We start from the raw sequence: 20,357 nt of genomic DNA, 5'->3' as shown, positions 1-20,357 counted from the left end.
TGAGAACTGCAGAGCAAACTGTTACCCTTTATTTTCAAATTGGCTCCATCAGAGGCATAGAGTTTTGAAACTAGACTCGGGGTATTGTTATTTTTGTTGGGATAATGCATCCCATGTTGCTGTAAGGCTGATGATCATTACAGTATTTCTTTCGGTGAATTTGAAAAGCTTTCATTTGAGGTTTGGAGGCTTGGGGTTTTCTATTCAATTTTAGTTTGGGATGTGGGGTGAAAATTTGATGACTAAATTGCATTATGGATCATAGACTGCTTTCCATGAAATGTAGAGGCTTCAGGAAGCAGCCACTAAGTACAGTGACAACAAATGCTTCTCAATGCACACATCAGGTTAATTAACAAGGCATTCCACTTTGAACTTTATATATATATCCTCCAGAATTACTAGCTAAATCCTAAGGACATTATCGCTAATTAAGAAAGGAACTATTCAAAGTGCTGGAATTTGAACAAATTAAGTAATAGAGATTTTAATAACAGAGTAAGACTAGAATTGGGCTCATAGGGAAGGCAAGAGACTCTTGCTCTATTCCTCTTATTTGCACTTGTTCCTCTTGCACACACCTGGATATGCACATGAGTTGGAGGAAGGACCTTCCCAATGTACACAGCGGGAGCCAAATAGACCTGCTGACCAAAATAATGAGCAGCCTTCAAGCAACTTGACAGCTCCCCAAGCCTCACTTTATGGCTTCATCTCCAGATGGGACTAGACTTGATTTATTAAGGGAAGTCTCACTGGTGGTAAATATTCTTCTAAATTACTCAATAATCATAAAACATTAATAAGCCTTCTTAGGTGAAAAATGGCCTAGGAAGAGCAACTACAAAACAGCTACTTCAAATAATGACTCTAATCGCCTATGAAAGTAAGTACAGTGCAGTCACACTTTATCTCTCTGAGTTATAGTTATTAGATCTGAGCCTCATCCTCTGGAGAGAGTCAGTCCAAGCCTGAAGTCCGACTCCAAGCTACCCAGGCACTCCAGGAAAACTGTCTACCCAAGCTACTCTCTTTGGGGGAAGGGGAGTATAGGGGGAGGGGTAGCAAACAAGAAAAAGCCAAGATAGGCTGAGCAATAGGAAGTACATGTCCCAATTCTAAAGTGTGGCAGAGATCCTACAAATCTGTTGCGCTGTCTGGACAGTCCTAGACCACAGACCTCAAGCTGGGTTAACCACTAACTCTTGTTCCTTCACAACTCCCAGGCAGGAACAGACTCTGAGACTTAATCCCTTTAGCCCATCCTGTCTTCTCAGTGATAACCCTGGCCACACGTACAAGTGCACTCTGCTCTGATGGCTAATGAGCCTTTATCACTCAGGAGCCTAGTCATCCAACTCTGGCAGGAGTAACACCAAATGATAGTCCAATGACCCAGATGAGCACTATGGAACACAGCAGAAAATCACAAAGCCTTCAAGTTGAAGCTACACATGGGCTTAGATATTTTCTTAAAGAATTAAAGAGATGTTATATCTGATTTCTGATGCTCCAGTGTTTCATTAGGCAAGCACTGCCTTTAAGTGCCACCAGTGTTTGCTGGTTTGCCTGTTGTGATGAGTTTGGTATACTGGCAGCCAGGCTGAGTTTCTCCCCCATTTGTCAGGTTCACACTACAGTCAAAACCGGTTTCCTTGATAAAGTATAGATAAGAAACCTAAGTTTTTCCTTACTTTGAAACAATCAGGCAGACAAGTTACAAATAGCACAAAAGAGAAGGGGCTGGAAAGGATTGCAACTCTCTGGGCTAATTGTGTTTGCACTTCCTTTTAACTTGTATGATGTATGAGCCATAGGAAGGTCTCCTCGGAGAAAAACGGAAGAGGAAAGCACAAAAGCTTATCAAAAAAGCACAGACAACAAAACCCCTTCCCCTCCGTGATACTTTTCAAAACTCCATATCAGTGCAATCACTCACCAATTCCTATTCTTGAGTTGGTAATGATGATCCTAATAAACCTATCCCCATCCTTCTGTGTGAACTGAAGCACAATGCTCTACAAAAGGCCACTTTTAAGACTTCATTTACAGAACTAATTCCAGGAGTATTTCTGATCTATCACCCAAACTTCCAGCCTCTGAAAAATTTAGCAGGAATCAAGGACCCAGGACGCTGAGCAGAAAAGGAATCTTTTCCATACTACCTAGGTGGCCTTTCCCCTAAGCTTGCCTCTGGCAGCTGCTCCTAGTGACAGTTTGTAGGACCCAGAGGACTGCATACAAATGCCTATCATCCCAATGGAGTGACTTCCATAAAGCTATCAGCAGACAACAACCTAAAACTTAGGGGAGGGCTTGCAAAACTCTCCCTTCCTCTTTCCTATCAGAGAAAAGCCTTAAATAGTTAGAATGAAAGCATGTCATATACTGGTTTAGGATTGCATTGGGGATGATCCTGGGAAATGTTCATAAAACAGCCTTCAGGTTCTGCAGCACATTCAAGATAAGCCTCCACTCGTCACTCCACTCATTCAAGGCTGAGATACCCACTTTGCTAGAGACTTCCCCTCCTCGTAGAAGATTGTAAGCCAACCAGGCATGTGCTACTCCATTCACACCACTGAGTATCTGAACAGTGGCTTTAGTTCCCACGAGGCACCAAGCTGCTAGGGTATGAAAACTGATGAGCAAAGCTGTCCACAAAAGAGGGTCCTGGGTAGCTGTGGTGGTGGACATGTCTTGGTACTCAGGAGACAGAGAGGTAGAGGCAGGCAGACCTCTATGAATTCAAGTGGTCTACACAGTAAGTTCAAAGCCAGCCAAGACTACATAGTGATGAGACCATATCTCAAAGAAAACATTGTTCCTTGATGGTATAAATCCATAGCAAAGTAAGGAAGCATATTTGTAATTTACACCTCCAAAACCTATACATCTGTCCCTTATATTGAAGTCAAGCTATGAAAAGAAAAGAAAGCAAAGGAAGGGAAGAGGAGAGGAGAGGAGAGGAGAGGAGAGGAGAGGAGAGGAGAGGAGAGGAGAGGAGAGGAGAGGAGAGGAGAGGAGAGGAGAGGAGGGGAGGGGAGCCATGTGTTCTTCAAGTTTACAACAATAGAAGCTACTGCTGTGCTCAATAAATATGTTCTAGAACATTAAGAACCAAGCCCCAGTTGGTTGCATATGCCAAACGTGTAATCCCAGGATTTGGGAGGCCGAGGCATGAGAATAATGGGTTGTCATGGGGTTTGTGTTTTGAGGTTCCTTATTTCATTATACCATGTACGTGGGGTGGGGGGGGGGTTGTCTGTGCCATATCCTCACTATGATGACAGAGATTTGACAAGGTCACCTGACTCCCTAGAACTGTACTTACAAACAGATGTAAGCAACCACGTTCCTCACAGACAGATTTGAGCCTCCACATTGGTGCTAGGATTAAATCTCAGTTCTCACTCCAGCCCCAGAATAAAGAGTTTAAAGCCAGCTGAATCTACATGTAATGACTCTGTTGAAAAAGAATAGAATAGAATAGAATAGAATAGAACAGAACAGAACAGAACAGAACAGAACAGAACAGAACAGAACAGAACAGAACAGAACAGAACAGAACAGAATAGAGGAAGGAAAAGAAAACTAGGATATATGCCCTTAAAAGTAATTATTAAAAATCATACAATGAACATATTAAAGACATTAGTTTAATTGCCTTGACTATAAACTATGAAATACTGAAAATAAAATTTCCCACCATAAGCCAGTAGAGTTGATTTGGACATGAACAATAACAACAACAATAAATCACTCTGGTTCTATTTTGTGGCTATTTTTAAAAACAGAATTTTAAAGTTTCATATTATTTATTTTTAAAATTACTGTAAACTTCACTACATGTTGTAGTCTAAACAAAAATATAGACTATCATAAAGGACTTACACTCTTGAATTCTCACAGTCTGGATAAGAAATATTTGTAGGAAAAACATATAATGCAAAATAGTACATATGTGTGCTTTTTTAAGTCCAATAAACAGGCTTTTTCTTGTTTTAATAAAAGCACCCATCCATACTAGCTGACATTCTTCATCTCTCAGTAAAGGTTTGCTTAGATTTCCAAAAATGCAGGGAACCTAAATCTCATCCAAATGTATGTTCTAAACTGAGTTTAAACATCAGAGGACTAAATTCTGAACTGTTTACTACCAATGACCATGTTCCTTTAAGGTTTCAAAAGCCTATGTCAGGCCCAGTCTCTCTCCATCTCTACCTGTCGCTTGTGGATAAAATGTAATTTCTCAGCGACTTCTCCAGTGCCACATCTGCCTACCTGCATGGTGTCATGCTTCCCTTCATAATGATCATGGACTAACCTTCTGAAACTGTATGCAAGCACCTATTATGTGTTTTCTTTCTTTCATAAGTTCCCTTGATCATGGTGTCTCTTCACAGCATCCAAAAAGTAACTGGGACAATCTGCTGACTTCAATCTGCTGACTTCACTATACTGGGCTGATGAAATAGCCCTTGTCACCAAACCCAAATGTTTGAGCTTTGCTCCCAGACCAGCAGGATGGAGGGAGAGAACTTCTTCACAAAAGTTGTCCTTTGACCTCCACATATGTCCCATGGCATGAACATTCTGATATGTATACATACATAATACACATAGTATTTTGAATATTTTAATTTCACCATATAGAAATGATCCTATTTATACACAGAGGAAATACCAACTTCTCATGTTATAACCGGAAGCTATGCTCACCCATTTCTCAACACCTTTCAGACATTCTGACTATATACTTATGCTTTTTTTTACTAGAAACTAAAGAAATAGTCTTAGCTGGCCTGTTTATCAAGCTTCATTCTATGTCGACATTGCCAATTACTTTCCCCTCATCCAGCCTATCAAGAAATACAGACTACCTGGCATAAAGGACACTTTGAGGCATGATGGTCATCTTAACAATGACCTTTATATTTAAATTACTTTTTAAACTTCTGCTAAAGCAACATATGGAATATTGACCAAATGCAGAGCTCACAAGCATATATATATATATATATATACTAATTTTACTTCATGGTTTAATTATATAGGCTAAAGATAAGAGTTATATTTAAACCAAAATCAAAGATTCAACCCTGTTAGGAAACACTAAGTACACAGAGATCTAAACTTGACCTAAGAATAGTTCAACAGAAACCAGCAATCTTAATGATGTGTATTAACAGATATTCAACAGGAGACCCAAGATCATCTATTTTTAGAAGGTCCACCATTCCTTCTGGTTTCCATAAGGCCAGCACATGCTGACTTCAGGATCATTACTGGGTGGTTGCCTGGCCCTGACATTCTCAGGCCAACCAGCAGCTGCTGCCACCCGATTGCTCCTGAGGGTTTGCCTAAGATGAACCACCTTCAATTACCTCTGCATTCCCAAGTCAACAAGTTCTGTCCCCCATCCTGACATCTGCCTTCTTTTTCCTGGTCCAGGCTAATCAAACCTTTCCCACAAGTCAGAAAAACCTGGAGATCATGGGCAAAATGCTCTGGAACAGCCAAAAGAGGATCGATTTAGAATTCTCCAGTATTTTAATTCTTGGACTTCTACACTCTAAGAAATTACTGTGAAAATTATATCTTTCTCTCTATCTTACTCACACAGACATCCATTTACTATTTACTAATATTCATGCATGTTGTGAGTTGCAATACAGGATACACAACAAACATATAATACCTGATGATGACTATCCTGGGTCATATTCTCTGGAGATGCCAGACCATTCTAAGAGTTACAAAAAAAATCCAAATGTCCCAAGGTTTTCCCATGGAGGTTTCTCATTTGGTTTGTGTTCCTGTGACAATCCCCATGACCAGATTAACTTAGAGGAAAAAGTTTTTACTTAGCTTACAAGTTGCAGGCCTCCACAGAAGGAACCCAAGGCAGGAGCCTGCAGCAGAAACCATGGAGGAGTGTCACTAATTGGTCCAGTCCCTCTAACATGGTTCAGCTCACTTTGTAATACAGCCTAGGCTAGCCTACCTGGAGATACCCAACAGTAGACTAGAGTTTTCTCTATCAATTAAGTATAGGACATACCCACAGACCAGTTTCTCAGCCCAAGTTCCTCTTCCAAGTGTATCAAGTTTACAAACTGATGAAAACAAAGTGATGAAAACCCTTACATAAAAAATAAGTATTAAATAAATATCTGTGTGGGTCAGAAGAGAGGAGAGAAATAATTATATTCTCACAAGGAAATTCTTAGAGTATAGAAATCCAAGCTTAAAAATTAATTATTTTCGAAGGGTCTGAGACTAAACGGTCACTGAGTACCAAATGTTCCCCTCTGTATTTATTCTCTGTCTCCTTCTTTGGTGCAGACTCTACAAGATTCTAGCAAGACACAAAGCTATCTGATTACTCAACATAGTTTCCTGTTTCACTCATAGCTGCTTCAGTCATGTTATTGGACACAGGACAACAGTCAAAGTGATATGTGTGATTTCTGGGTCACATCCTTAGAGGGAGCTTGTGCCCTCCACTTTGTCTCCCACCTTCCATCCCCTGAGTGTCAGGATTTGAAAGGGATCTTGACAAGACAACATCAACCATGCAAATGATATCAAAACCCAGTGTTCTGCTTCCCCCATCTTTTCTGTATGTTGGAACCATCTGGAGAAACCATATGAACAGGGATGTAGGGTTCACATCCTACACTGTGGCTTTATTAGTCCTTGGGAACTAGCAGAGCAGTAAGGCAGAGAGAACCAAGATCTCTAAGTAGTACTTTGGTATAGCTGAGCATGTCATGCTGCTGGACCACCATTAGGCACCAGACCCCAAAGGATGCAGAACAGCCATAATGACAACATGTGGCTTTCCCATTTTCAAGCACTCTTGGTCTGTTCAACCTGATGGTATTTGGTCTAGGTCAAAGCAGCTGAAAAAAAATCCTTCCAAGTATACACAATAAACACAACATTCTGGTAGTCTAAGAAAAAATAAGTATATACAAACTTTAAATTTAAGCACTATTCTTTTTATTAAGATAAATTCTGAAAGGACATCTCTAGTAAAACATTTAAACATTGTTTGGGTATGATTCATGAAAACCAGGACTGAACTAAAGAAGGTGATTCAAATTATAAATAAACTAAAAATATTATGATGATAAACACATTAGCTGATATCCCTGAACGGCCTGCTCTTTTCTAATAGGAAACGGAAGAGTGGATCTGGAGGACAGAAGAGGTGGGAGCTAAGACTGGCAGGAGAGGAGGGAGGCATAATTCAGTCAGGATGTAGTGTATAAGAGAATTTTTTAAAATTCAATTAAACAAGAATTAGAAAATGCATTAATTTGAATCAATTCAGAGATGATCTGAACAACTCAAGGAAAACTCCGAACCCAAATGTGATGATTTCACAGCAGTTATAGAAATAGTGATTCATTTCATCTGACACAAATGAGCCGGCCCTGAAATGGACAACTTCTATTCTCTTCCTCTGCCATTCCCAACATGTGTCTTACATTTCATGGTCCAAAGCGGCTGCCTCAATGCCTACCACCACATCCTCATACCAGCCAGAAAGAAATTAGAAAGAAAAGGAAAAAAAATAAAATTTCCCACCACTCACTATATATTTAGAAAGTACCTATTGTCACTCTGTTCACAATACCCTGCCACAACCTAAAAGAAAAAAAAAATCCCTTCTTTTATCTACAAGGAAATCTGGAAAATGAGATATGGCCTCATATATTTAAGTCTTCCATAGAGGTAAAAGTATCCATCACTAAAAAAAGAAGAATGAGTGTTTAGGCAGTCAGAAGACAATTTCCAGGTGTTGTGGGGTTTGGGGGTTCTGTTTTGTTTTTTAATAAGAGGTGCAAGGATATGGAGATGGGCCCATGTCTATATAGTCAAAATAAATTGTGTAGAAATATAAAAACAGGTTTCTACATAAGACATAAACATTCATTAAAGCTATATACTAGATAAAAGTCCTCCCTACCCTTAGAATTGACCTCTGAGGTGATGGTGAATGAATATGATAATCTTGGAATACTGGCAAGAAGAAGCACATGGGTGCATGAATACGGTGTCTTTCCCCTAGACCTCCCCCTTGTCATGATTAACAGAAAGACAGCAGTATAAAACAAAGGGCCATCTCTGGAATCCCAAGAACTCCTTCTCTAGGGTAACAGTCACAAATAAGAAAAAGCTGAAATTCCAAGGGAACATGGAAGGCAGGCCAACGGGAAGCTTTACAGGGCACTAAAGGGACATCCTCACTTCTTGCACAACCTCTGAAAATGTGTCGCCATCTACAAAGTCTCCAGTTCTGGCAAGAAGACAACCTACAGAGATACTCAGACGGCCACAGTGGCAGCTAAGCTAGATCTTAGTCCATCCTACACTAAGGAGATAACATTATTAAAGAGTGAAAAATGCATGGCGCCAGCATTCCATGTCACTAAACTTCTGCTGTAAACTGTTTGCCAGAGAATGTTTGCTATCAGTATTCTAAATTTAACCCGCTGGAATACTAGTGTAAGAATTAGATGATTTAACCTTTTCAAACGAAGGGTTTGTCTTTTCCTGGAAAGTATGTATTTTGTATTAGTGAAAAAAAAAAAAAAAAAAAAAAACACAATGTCCTTGGCATAGACTGTCTCCAGCAATATGGGCTCCTTTTGAGCACCAGACTGAGCTACATGGTAAGGCAGGAAGACAACAAACTTACCCAAGAAAACCCAAGTCTCAAAGAAAGAATTCCATTTAAATGATCAGTTTTCTGTTTGTTTGGGGTTTTTGTTTGTTTGGTTTTGGTTTTTTAAAGATTTATTTATTGTTATATCTAAGTACACTGTAGCTGTCTTCAGACACACCAGAAGAGGGCGCCGGATCTTGTTACAGATGGTTGTGAGCTACCATGTGGTTGCAAGGATTTGAACTCAGGACCTTTGGGAGAGCAGTCAGTGCTCTTAACCACTGAGCCATCTTTTCAGCCCCATGATCAGTTTTCTTAACATTACCCTTATTGAGTTACTAGGCAGAAATTGTTCCCATGAGTGAAAGGAAAGAAAAGATATTCATATTAGATGTCTTGGAATTGTCTGTTAAACACAATGCCATGGGGAGTGTGAGTTGCCAGCAGTTTTAAGCAGTGAAACATTCCTAGAGATATTTTCCTGAGATGACAATGGTAATTTTATGAATCAAAGATATTAATTTTCATGTAACAAATATAATTCTAATAACATAGAAAAAAATTGAATTGGTAAACCTCTTAGAAAATAATAAAATTTCTTCAATTATCAAAATTCATAATAAATATGATATAGAAGAATTTATGCAGATTAAAACAAGTTTTAAGTCAAACTAATATGTTAAAAACACAGACACAAAATTTTATTTGATATCAGTATTAAGTATATGTAAAAGCCCTCCACAATACATTGATGAAAGTATGAGAGACAATTTAATCATACCAGTTATCAGATAATGTGGAACCTTGAAAGGGCTACATCCTGGTTGAGCTAAGGTTTGAAACCACAGAAACCCTGAAGGGACAGGAGGCACTTCACCTACTCCCTGGGAACCAGGCCCCTGTCACTAGTCACAGCCCACCATAGATTTGTGGCCATCAGTCATGTAAGGGCAATTCCCCAAGCCCCTTCACATGTAGAAGACATGACCACAGGTCACATAGGCTCAAGGCAGATCTCCATTTTAATGAGGCACCTCAAGGCCTGGAGGGCTTAGCCAATAAGCTTTCCTTCCCAGACACTCCTCCCTGTAAAAGGTATTTAACCACAGGCCTGCCCTGAGAAGTGGGTATGGTTTTACTCATCCATTTTCTGCAATGACAATAAATGTCTTAAAACCATGGACTGCCTCTTTTCATCAGGATCCCTACAGTCCAGCACCCACCCACTTGGTGACAGTGTGGGGTAAGCCCAGTTGACTTCCCATGTCCTGCCTCCCTGATGCCATGTCTGTGACAGACACGGGACCCCATATTCCTACAAGATAACCATTTGTATCTGTATGTTTTTCAATGTGTGTGTGTGTGTCTGTCTGTCTGTCTGTCTGTCTGTGTCTGTGTGTCTGTGTCTGTGTCCATCCTGTGTGTTATTTTCTACTGGCATGTTAAGACAGCATAGCCAAGACAATTTATGAAAGAAAGCATGTATTAGGGCTCATGGTTCTACAGGATTATGAGTTCAATAGCAGCACAGTAGGGAACATAGCAGCAGGCAGGCAGGCATGACATGTTGGAGCAGTAGCTGAGAGTTTGCAATCAATTCACAAGCATAAAGAAGAGAGAGACAGAGCTAACTAAGAATTGTATGGGCTTTTGAAACTTCAAAACACCACTTCCCCCACACCCCATCCACTAAGTGAGAAACCTTTTCAACAAGGCCACACCTTCCAGTCCTTCCCAAACACCAGTTAGGCAGCCAACATTTAAACATGTGAGCCTAGGATTCCAATCTTATTCAGATCAGCACAGTGTGTGTGCACATATTCTTACATGTGAAGGTGTGCAACTCTGTGGCAGGGATTATAAGTGGAAGTCACAGGACAACCATCCGTGTTGGTCCTTTCCTTACACCTTGTTTGCGAAAGGGCCTCTGCTGTTCTCACTGCAAAGCCAGGCTAGCTGGCCCTCAGAAGGTTCTCCTGTCTCATACTCCCATCTCCCACAGGAGCTCTGGGCTTGCAATCACTTGCATTATCCGATTTTTACATGCGCTCTGAAGATTCTGACTCAGGTCTTAAACTTGTGCCACCTCAACAGCACAGATGTTTCACTTTGAAAAGTATCTACAAAACCTAGTTAATGCAAAATAGAAGTTCTATACAACCTATACTACAGTTAAAAAAATAATGATTATCATTGCTTCCAAAAGTTCAAGCTGGTCACAGTACAGGCAACAGCACAAAGGGCTTAGCTCTTAACTTTGACTTCTAAATGCATGGGCTTCATATTTTAAAGTCACATTTGAAGGGATAAGTCTTCAAAGACATCCAGACATGGAGGCTCAGACATCCAAGTTTAGTTTGCTTTCCTACTCCTGAATGTGCATGTTCTAAATCTTTACTATTCTCTCCAGGGTAATTCACTCTTAGTAAGAGCAAACAACCCAAACAGAACACCAGACAGAAACCTAGCATTTAACTTCATAGGGAAAGGGAGACTACAGGTAGAAACTTCCCTTAACCTCACACTCCTTAGTAACTCCCTTCCTCCCTTGGCCTCACCAGCATCCACCGTATCCTAGAACAAGCCACCCTCTAGCCTCCTGGAAGGCCCCTGGCCTTTTCAGGACATGGTTGTAAGTTTCTATACCAGAATTTAAATCCAGGTCACTCCCTGTCCCTGCTTTGGGCATGCAGTCAGCAGTACAGTATAGAGGCCAGGTCTCTGGTGCTTCTCAGACTGCCTACTTCCAGCTGCAAACAGAGGAAGTGGTTACTAACACTCAGGAGACAACCTACTCATTGTGAACACTGGCAATCGTACTTTAAATTGGGTATGTTCTGTGGCAGGGAGGTTTCTGAATGTTGTATAGTGTCTGCCTTACTTTCCAATGGTGCAGAGGCTCACCCGAATGTGTGGTGGGCTATACCAGCTGCCCTGTTTTAGGGGCAGAGGAAATGGTTACAGAAACTTAAGAAACAACCTACTCATATCCCAGCTTTAGTAACATTTGTTTAGTTGCTGTCCACTTTTGTTTCTCGCCTAGCTTCCTCTCCTTAACTTTATTCCACTTCTTTAAACATCTCTGGACAAAATTATCTCCGTGCACTACTGCTATGATTTGGGTGCAAATGTCCCCACAGGAACATGAATCTGAACACTTGCTCTTCAACTAGCAGTGCTCATTTAGAGGGCTGTGGAACCTTTAGGAGTTGAGGCCATAGAAGAAAACAGGCGCTTAGGGACTGGCGGGGGCGGGGGGGGGGGGGCCTGCCTTGAGGATTTTATCATTCCACTTCCTATCCTCTGCTTTCAGACAGCCAATGAAATACAACCAGCAGCCTCTTGTTCATGCCACCAGGCTCTTCCCCACCAAGATGGGCTGTGTTCCCTCAAACTGAAAGCCAAAACAAAACCTCCATCCTTTAAATTGTATACTAACAGAGATTATTGCACCTGTAAAAAAAAAAAAGTAACTAACACAGTTACTATTTCTGTCTTCATATTTACCACCAAACAGCCCAAAAAGTCTCCTCGGGTCCCATTATATCTTAAGTCTCAACTTATTCTGTCATTTCAGACTTGTCTTCTGGTAACAAGATCCTTCCTTGACATTGGGACACACTTCCCCCTACCTATCCCTGTCCCTATCCTCACTCCCTACCCTTCTCCTTCTTTCACCTCTCTCTCCCCTCACTCACCCACCCACCCAGCACTGGATTCTTTGTTTCAATCTTAAATGGCCAAAGTCATCCATGTACCCTAACCTTTTTTTGAACAGTGGCTCTCTAGCATCTTACCCTCCTTCATTTATTGGTTTTCTCCTCCAAGTAGTCCCCTTGTACAATCTCTTCCAAGACTTGTACGCTTCTCATCCAAGATTAACTTCTGGGTCTATACCTTCAGTTCAAAATGTCTTAGATTTCACAATCCTGACCTCAAAAATCATAGGGAAATTTGTAAATCAGACAAACATGCAAAACCAGATTAATTGCACTCCCCCACCCCTGCTTGTCTGTCCCTTGCATTTTATTTTTCAATTAATGGCTCTACCCATCTAATCAGCATACATACAGACCTAGCACTGTTCCACATTCTCCACCGTACTGTGTTTGCCCTTCTTAGTGAATATAAAACCAAAGATTTTACCCTAGAATTCACAGCTCCAACACACAACTGTAATTATCTGTGCATTTTTCTTTTTACTCCAATAAAGTATGCTTAACTTTTGTTTATGTCTCCAGTACCTAACATAAACAATGTTTGTCTTCTCAGGCTGTTGTAAGAAACAGAGGAAGCTCAGAGTGAATGTGTATTTTGACATGGGAAAGCCATGTCAAGGGCTCAAAGACCAACTGGCCCATGGGAAATTGGGAAAACCATCTCCCATATGGTCAGCCTTAAGAGAAATGGCAAAACTTTTCTTAAGTGTCCCAGTATGAGTGCTTATGAAGAATAGATCAGTATGTGCAAGACCAGCAACTATAGCTTCCTCCTCCAAGATAGTTCATAGCCTGAGACTTCTGGCCTCCAGAGACCTCCCACTGAGACATGCTAACCCCTCCCCCTATGCTATACCAAATAAACAGAAAGAGGTTCCTGGTTTCAGTGATGAGGGTAGTAGGCGGTAAGAACCCCACCTGGTGCCAGCTTCACCATGTATCTGTTCTTTCTTCAGTCCCTCAGTGCCCAAGCTCCACGGGACCTCCACAGGCAGACTGTTCAAACAAAATATCAGACTGCTAGTTTACACCAAAACATAAAAACTTCTAAGAAAGAACCTCTCCTTGGTTTGAAAATGGCCACCTTCTCTCTGAATCCTCCCTTGGTCTGGCCCCTGTGCACTTGCACACATCCCTGGTGTCTCTATGTGTGCTCAAATCACTGCTTCTGAAAACCCCAATCACACTGCTCAGGGCTTACCTAACAGAGTCATTTAAACTTATTTCCACCTTTTAAAGATGCTGTCTGTAAATTCAACTTGGTTTTGTTACACAGGGTTAAGACTTCAGCATATGACTTTGGGGGAGGAAAGAAGATAACACAAGGATTAGGAGTCCAATCAATGAGTGTTAGCTTGGAAGAGCCAGTCAGGAGCAGAAGAGATTGTTTTCAGGTGCATTCTCATTCTTATTCCTTTGGCTTGGTCAGTGTCTTTGTTTTCACCAGCGCCTGCAACTGACAAAGCTCACAGAGCAAGCAAAGGAACCTTCCACTGTCTTTGGGAATGGATCACCTACATAAAAATGGCTTCTCTAACTGCTTTTGCAAAGGAATAAATATGTACACCAGGAGAAGCCAAGGTAGTGAGCCTGAAACCATAAAATTCAGCTCCCTTCACTGCTTGTGAGGGCCTCCAGAGTTCCAGAGAACACCACTACAAGAAGCTAAGAGACCAAATCAGATACAGAAAATGCAAATATTTAGTGAGAGCTATAAGGCACCATGTAGATGATGGTGGCTACTACATGAAATATAAAATTTTCTCACCACCTTCAAGCTACCAGAGTGACCACACAGAACACCATGAATAAGGCCACTGGCGAGATGATTCTGCAGGTAAAAACTCAGCTGCCAAGCCTGATACCTTGAGAAGGCAGAATTTGATGCCCAAAACCCACATCACAGAAAGACACAACCAACTTTCAAGCTGTCCTTGACCCCTACAAGAGTATCAGCAATGGGTACACACACACACACACACACACACACACACAAAAGATAAATGCAACTTGGAAAAAACAAAAAAAAAAAAACAAAAAAAAAAAAAAACACCATGCCAGAGGACCTAGAAACATAGAAAAAATGTAGAAAAGAGTAAGAGAAGAAAAAAATCTAAATCTGATGAGCTATCTATCTAGCCTATCTGCCTAGCTCTTTATAACATCAACAGAAGTAAAATAAATCACTCAACATGGCCCTCACATGAGCCAGACTATGGAGGAATCTAGTACTCTTTGTGTCCTCTGCACAGCACCCTTGAGAAATGCTATTTTTCTTAAAATATATACTGGAGAGGAAAAAGAAGCCTAAGAATTTTAGGAATGACTGAAGTAACAGAGACAAGACTCACATTTTAGGGTATCAAAACCTGAAGAGGCAATAAATATCAAAGTCATTGATTCTCATAAGATTCAGTGCTCAAAGTCTTTGCCCAGTGAGTCCATACTATGGCATGGTTGTGCCAGACAACATGCCAGGAACAATCCCAGCTCTCATCTACTTCTCACTGGGATTAGAAATGACACTCTTTGGCCCTTACAAGTATCCTGATTTACACCATAAATTGCATGGTCACCCTGCCATAATTACACAAGCTAACTGAGAAACAGCCATACAATATTCCAGGGCCAGTGAAAAATAAAAATGAGAGCGCTTGTTCAAAATGCTGGGAGAAAAATCTAGCAAAGGTACGGAAACACAAGGCTTGTTCTCTTTCACGTACCTGCATGCTGGGGTTTTGCTCTCTAGTTCCATCTGACATTACTTTTAAAACCTAAGTTGAAAGATAAAATTGTTAAGAATTTCAGGATGGTAGAGGCCAAGCATTAAACCAAGTAGAGGCCCTACTGAGCCCCAGAGATATGTAAATGTATATGATGTATATGTATATGCATATGTATATGTATATGTACATACATATATACAGGTGTATACACAGGGTACACCTTATGCCTCCCTCCTCAGTTCACTCAAATGGTCTATGATCTTGTACTGTGGCATGAACTGAAAAGAAAAAGCAATCCACCAATTATTGTTGAGTCTAGGATATTCACTACTGGTTATTAGTTTGATGAAACCATTTATCGAGAAATGTTTTCTAGTATTTCTAATGAGGCACAAAATTTCACTCCCCAAGCAAAAGTACAAAGGAAAATGCAAGTAAATAAGGTCACTCTCTACCATCTTATCTACAGAGCATTCATCTATATAATGTAAAAATGAAAATTCAGAACACATCAGAGGACGTGATAGTGCAAAGCAAAGTAAACTCAAAGTTTACAGATGACTGAAGAACTAGCATTTATAAAACAGGATGGAGACACAGAGAGATAAAGGACTCATCAGTTCATATAGTCATTCATTCACTCAGAAAGCACTGATTTATTACTTACAACATTAGAAGAACTGCACAAAATTGGAAGTGGGACAACCAAGCAATAGTCTGGTCTGCTGGGAGCTTATGCTCAGTCTGCTAGAACAAAACCAAGGGAACACATGAATCTACCAACTACTTAAGTTACCAGTAGAATGGGTATAAAGCAGGAAATACCCAAGGGGGAAGTGGTCATGGAGCCTTGAAGCCCAACAGGACTCTACCACGTTTAGAAGAAGAGACCCTCCCAAGTACAAAGGTGGGTTATGTATGGTGGCACAAGACAGAAGCCCCAGGAAGGAAAGGAGGATGACCACCCGCAGGGTGACTAGCTCAAGGTCCACCTGAGCTACCCAGCAAAGCCTGTTCCCAAAGAGCAACAAAGGTTAGCATAACTCTGCAAAAGCATAGCACAGCACACTCCTACAATGGCCTGTCACTAAATGACAGCTACCCAAAAAGCAAACAATGTGGTCCTGAATAGTAGCTAAAGAGAAATGCATACAAAGTGATACTATGTTATTATATAGGAAAAACACAGTGATGGAAACATTTTGGAGCCTCTGGGAGGGTGTGTAACAGCAAGTGCTCTCCCTTTAAAGGCCAAATTTGGGATGCAGGACTAGAAAGACCTTGTAGGATTGGGCAAGATCTGCAGCTGTGACTTTTCTTTAAGGAAATACCATTTCGTTTGCCAACTTGTAGGAATGTGTAAACACACTTTTTTTTTTTTTTTTTTTTTGTAAAGCTAAATGTGTTTTCTACCTCTTCCTCCTAATAAAGATAGGAGTCACCCTTCAACTCTGTCAGCTTAAAGCTAAGGCACAGATGAAACTTCCGAGCTCCAATTAGATCTATAAATGACTTAGGAAGGAACTATCAGTTTGGGTTTTATTTTTCTGCTTTGGCCAATGAATTTATCAGTCAATTTGTTCAACACTATGACTAATTTTTTTTAAATAAAAAATATCTTTTATTGGTTGTCTCCAATTCTTATCATTCATTTAGAATGGGTTCCTGGAAGGGAACATTTCTGCCCAAACAATAGAAAGGTTTTTTAAGCTTTTCGCACAGAAGATTATGGTGTAATCTGAAAATTAAATTGAGCATATCAACTACAGATGAGCAAGCAAAACTCAAAGGGGACACAATGCTGCTGCAAACAATTCCCTGAAGAGAAAACTGAAGAATGTACTATGAATAGATTTTAGGTTTTGAGTAGTTTTGACAAAAAGAAGCCAGAGTTAATTTTTAAAATCACATCCAGAGTGCTAAGGATGGAGTTCATGCCTCTAGTATCAGCAAGTCTAAGGCCAGTCTGGGCTGCATGGTTTTCTGTCAGGTCAGCTCTGGGCCACAGAATGAGGCTGTTTCTCAAAAAAAGGAAGGAAGGGAGGGAGAGAGGGAAGGAAGAAGGAGGAAAGACATTGAGACCAGCAAGTACATTTGCATAAATTGCACATAATGAAAAAAAGCAGAGCTCATAATTTCTAAATAATGAGCAAAATACTATTTCTAAAAAGAAGGTGCAATTGATTTTATACTTCTATTATCTCTTGTCTCATTGTTACAGAATAATGAGTTTTTAAATCTAAAAATCAGGTGTTCAGATAAAAGGGAAAACAAACAAACATCTTATGTGTGTTTAGGGTTGTTTGTTTGTTTGTTTGTTCGGTGTTTTTTTTTTGGTTTTGTTTGTTTGCTTGTTTGTTTGGAGACAAGGATTCTCTGTGTAGTCCTGGCTGTCCTGGAGCTCACTCAGTATACCAGGTTGGCTTCAAACTCAGAAATCCGCCTGCCTCTGCTGTGACTGTGGGCATGTGCCAGGCTGTGCGCATGTGCAAGGCGAACATTATTTTAAATAAAGATCAACAAGTTGGGTTTTGATTTTTGTTTTTTGTTTTTGTTTTTTGAGACAGGGTTTCTCTGTATAGCCCTGGCTGTCCTGGAACTCACTTTGTAGACCAAGCTGGCCTCGAACTCAGAAATCTGCCTGCCCCTGCCTCCCGAGTGCTGGGATTAAAGGCATGCGCCACCAAGTCCAGCTCAAATTAGGTTTTGAGACTCCCTGTTTCTGCAGCTTAGCCTTGGCAGTCCCGGTTTCCATCTATTTTCAGAAAGGCTCTTTCTAAGAATGTCGCAGACCCTTCAAATCCAAAGACTTATCACCCAACAAAGTTTCATGAGAGTCAAATTTGAAGTCATTAAAAGTTTTATCTCCTTAAAAACATGCTCTTGTCAATGACTGCTACATGAACACATACAATAATCCTACCTATCACTGGTTACCAGGGTATTCTCCCAGCACGTGAACCTCAAAGAACGTGGCCCCCAAGCGTGGGTAAAATGAATTTGAGAATCCAGCTTGTGTGTTATGCATCTCCTGAGACCTGAGATGTTGTTCTTCCTGACACAGCCAAGTGAATTTCTACAGGGTGGCTGCTAGCACAAACTTTACAGACTGAAGGAAACTGAAGGAGGAAGTTCGGAGTTTGAAACATTTCCCTTCCAACCTGGGGCTGGGGGCAGGATAGAACACTGGGATGAAGGAGAAAGTGGCCGGAGGATCTGGGTGGGGTTTTAACTCTTTTTCTGAAGGCCGCTCTCAAATATATCAGGATGGACAGGAACTGGCTGTAAATTCTTTGTATTTTCCGCAATGAGGAAAATTCCATCCTTAGGTGATGTCTCAGGAGTTCATTTTCCCACAGTTTTTCCTCTTCTGCTCTGAGACTGAATGAAATGATTTGGGGGCAGAATTCCAGTGAGTCAAACTGGGACCTGGAAACAGCTCCTGCCCAGTCTGTGAAACCCTGAAATTGTCGACTCGAGGTGAGTTTCATGATACCATTTTCAAGTGGTCGGCGTGCACAGGAGACTAGGACCCAAGTGGAGGGCAGATTTAAATCAGGAGAAAGAAGATTGTAGAGCTGTGAGGGAGGCGCACACATGTGGCTTTAATATGCAACAGCTGCCAGGGATGGTGACCCCGCTGCTCTTGCTCCTTCGCCTCCACCCTCAGAATCCAACGTTTCAATGATTATACCTAAAGGGACTTCACTGCTGTTGATCTAATAACCGACTCCGGCTACACAACATTCAAGGACTTTTAAAACACTGCATGTACCTGAAGGTAGCAAATTGAGACACAAAATCAAAACAAAATATGAGCCGAAAGAAAGAGGATAAGGAAAATGACACAATGAAATTTGCCCTGGGAGATGGATAAAGAAAATTAAGCGCAGATGGAACAGGCAGAATGGCCACTGGTTAACTTCTCCCACGCGAGTTCTTCAAGGCCTTGGCCACTCTGCACCCGTTCATCTACAGGTCTGTCCCCCGAGTCCCCGCGGTCCCCGCGTCACCTTTACGGATGCCGGGTGCTGGCGCAGACAATGCTCCAGACTTGGTGCCGTGCGCGGGGCCGGCTACTCACCGACACCAGGAACTCCAGCGTGCCCACGTAGTCGCGCTCGGTCTTCTGCAGCTCGCTGAGCACGCACACGCGCAGGCGAAGCTGCTTGTCTACTTCCCTGGCGCTTTCGTCGCTCATGGTGGCCGGCGGGGCGCGGAGCTGGGGGCAAGTGCGCTGCCCCGCGCCTGCTGCCGCCACTGCCGCCACTGCCGCCAGCAAAGTTGCCGCCTCTGCCGAGTCCCAGCCGGAACGCGTAGCTTCACATGCTGGCCGGAGGCCGGGGTGTGGGCAGAGGACTGTGCTCGGGCTGCGGTGCGAGCGCGGGACGCGCGGGACGCGCTGGACTCAGAACGGGACAGTCCCCGGAGAGCGGGAACCCAGCCCGGCCCGCTGCTCCGGCCTCACGCGGCTCCAGCCCGAGGGGAGGCGGCTCCAGCCACAGCGGTGACTTGGACATCAATCAAATGCTTTCAATCCATGTGACTCCGACCCTTTACCCTTAGCCAAATCTCAGGAAAAAGGAAACACAACCCTGGGGAAGTGTATCCTGCCAGCTAACTAAACACACACACACACACACACACACACACACACACAGGATGGAACTAATCCGAGGTTCCCAAACCTAGAAGGACACTTGTGAGGGCTGCTCTTGGGAATCCCGCCCACTGTTTAGCTTTAATGTGTTTTGCACCAAGTCTGAAAGCAAAGAAACAAGTCCCCGCGGTTACATAACTGCTTGGGAACAAAACAACCACACCACTGACCCTCCCGCGTTTGACAAGGAACACATTGATTTTGAGTTTTCGTCTACTACGAAACAGGTTCGGTTTATAGAAAAAAACAGCAAACAATGTTATTTCACAGGCAGACAACCTCTGTCAAAGCTTGAAATGTCAATTAGTGTGATAAATGAGGACATCAGAGCAAAGTAGCAGCCCTTACCTATGCACTGATTCACATAGAATAAGCATCACCCTGGCTGAGTACTTTGTAACACCGGGTGTATCTAAATTTTTTAAGTCTCACTGTAGTATTTCACTATCAGTTTAAATTCAAGAATATTTGTTCTCAGCTGTTTCCAAGAATTGTAATTTTAAAAAGATACAAATGTTGGATGAGGATGCATAGTAGGTGATTGACAGATGATACCTGAAAGACAGGTGGAT

At 41.7% G+C, this 20,357-nt stretch overlaps 1 protein-coding gene across 2 annotated transcripts in view; it reads right to left on the bottom strand.

Annotated features, from left to right (window-relative positions):
• Prex2 (phosphatidylinositol-3,4,5-trisphosphate-dependent Rac exchange factor 2) overlaps window positions 1-19,846 on the bottom strand; it is a 310,411-nt gene extending 290,565 nt beyond the window's left edge. The window contains exon 1 of one of the 2 annotated variants that reach the window (XM_006495441.4): window positions 19,210-19,846. In XM_006495441.4, coding sequence (XP_006495504.1) covers window positions 19,210-19,326 — 117 coding nt within the window. In that variant the 5' untranslated portion in view covers window positions 19,327-19,846. The remainder of the gene's footprint in view (window positions 1-19,209) is intronic. The other variant, NM_029525.1, reaches the window with a different exon arrangement.
• Between the last annotated feature and the right edge of the window lie 511 nt (window positions 19,847-20,357).

This window comes from Mus musculus, chromosome 1 (genome assembly GCF_000001635.26).
Source record: "Mus musculus strain C57BL/6J chromosome 1, GRCm38.p6 C57BL/6J".
NCBI lineage: Eukaryota > Metazoa > Chordata > Mammalia > Rodentia > Muridae > Mus > Mus musculus.
This window is presented reverse-complemented; position numbering and strand designations above follow the sequence as displayed.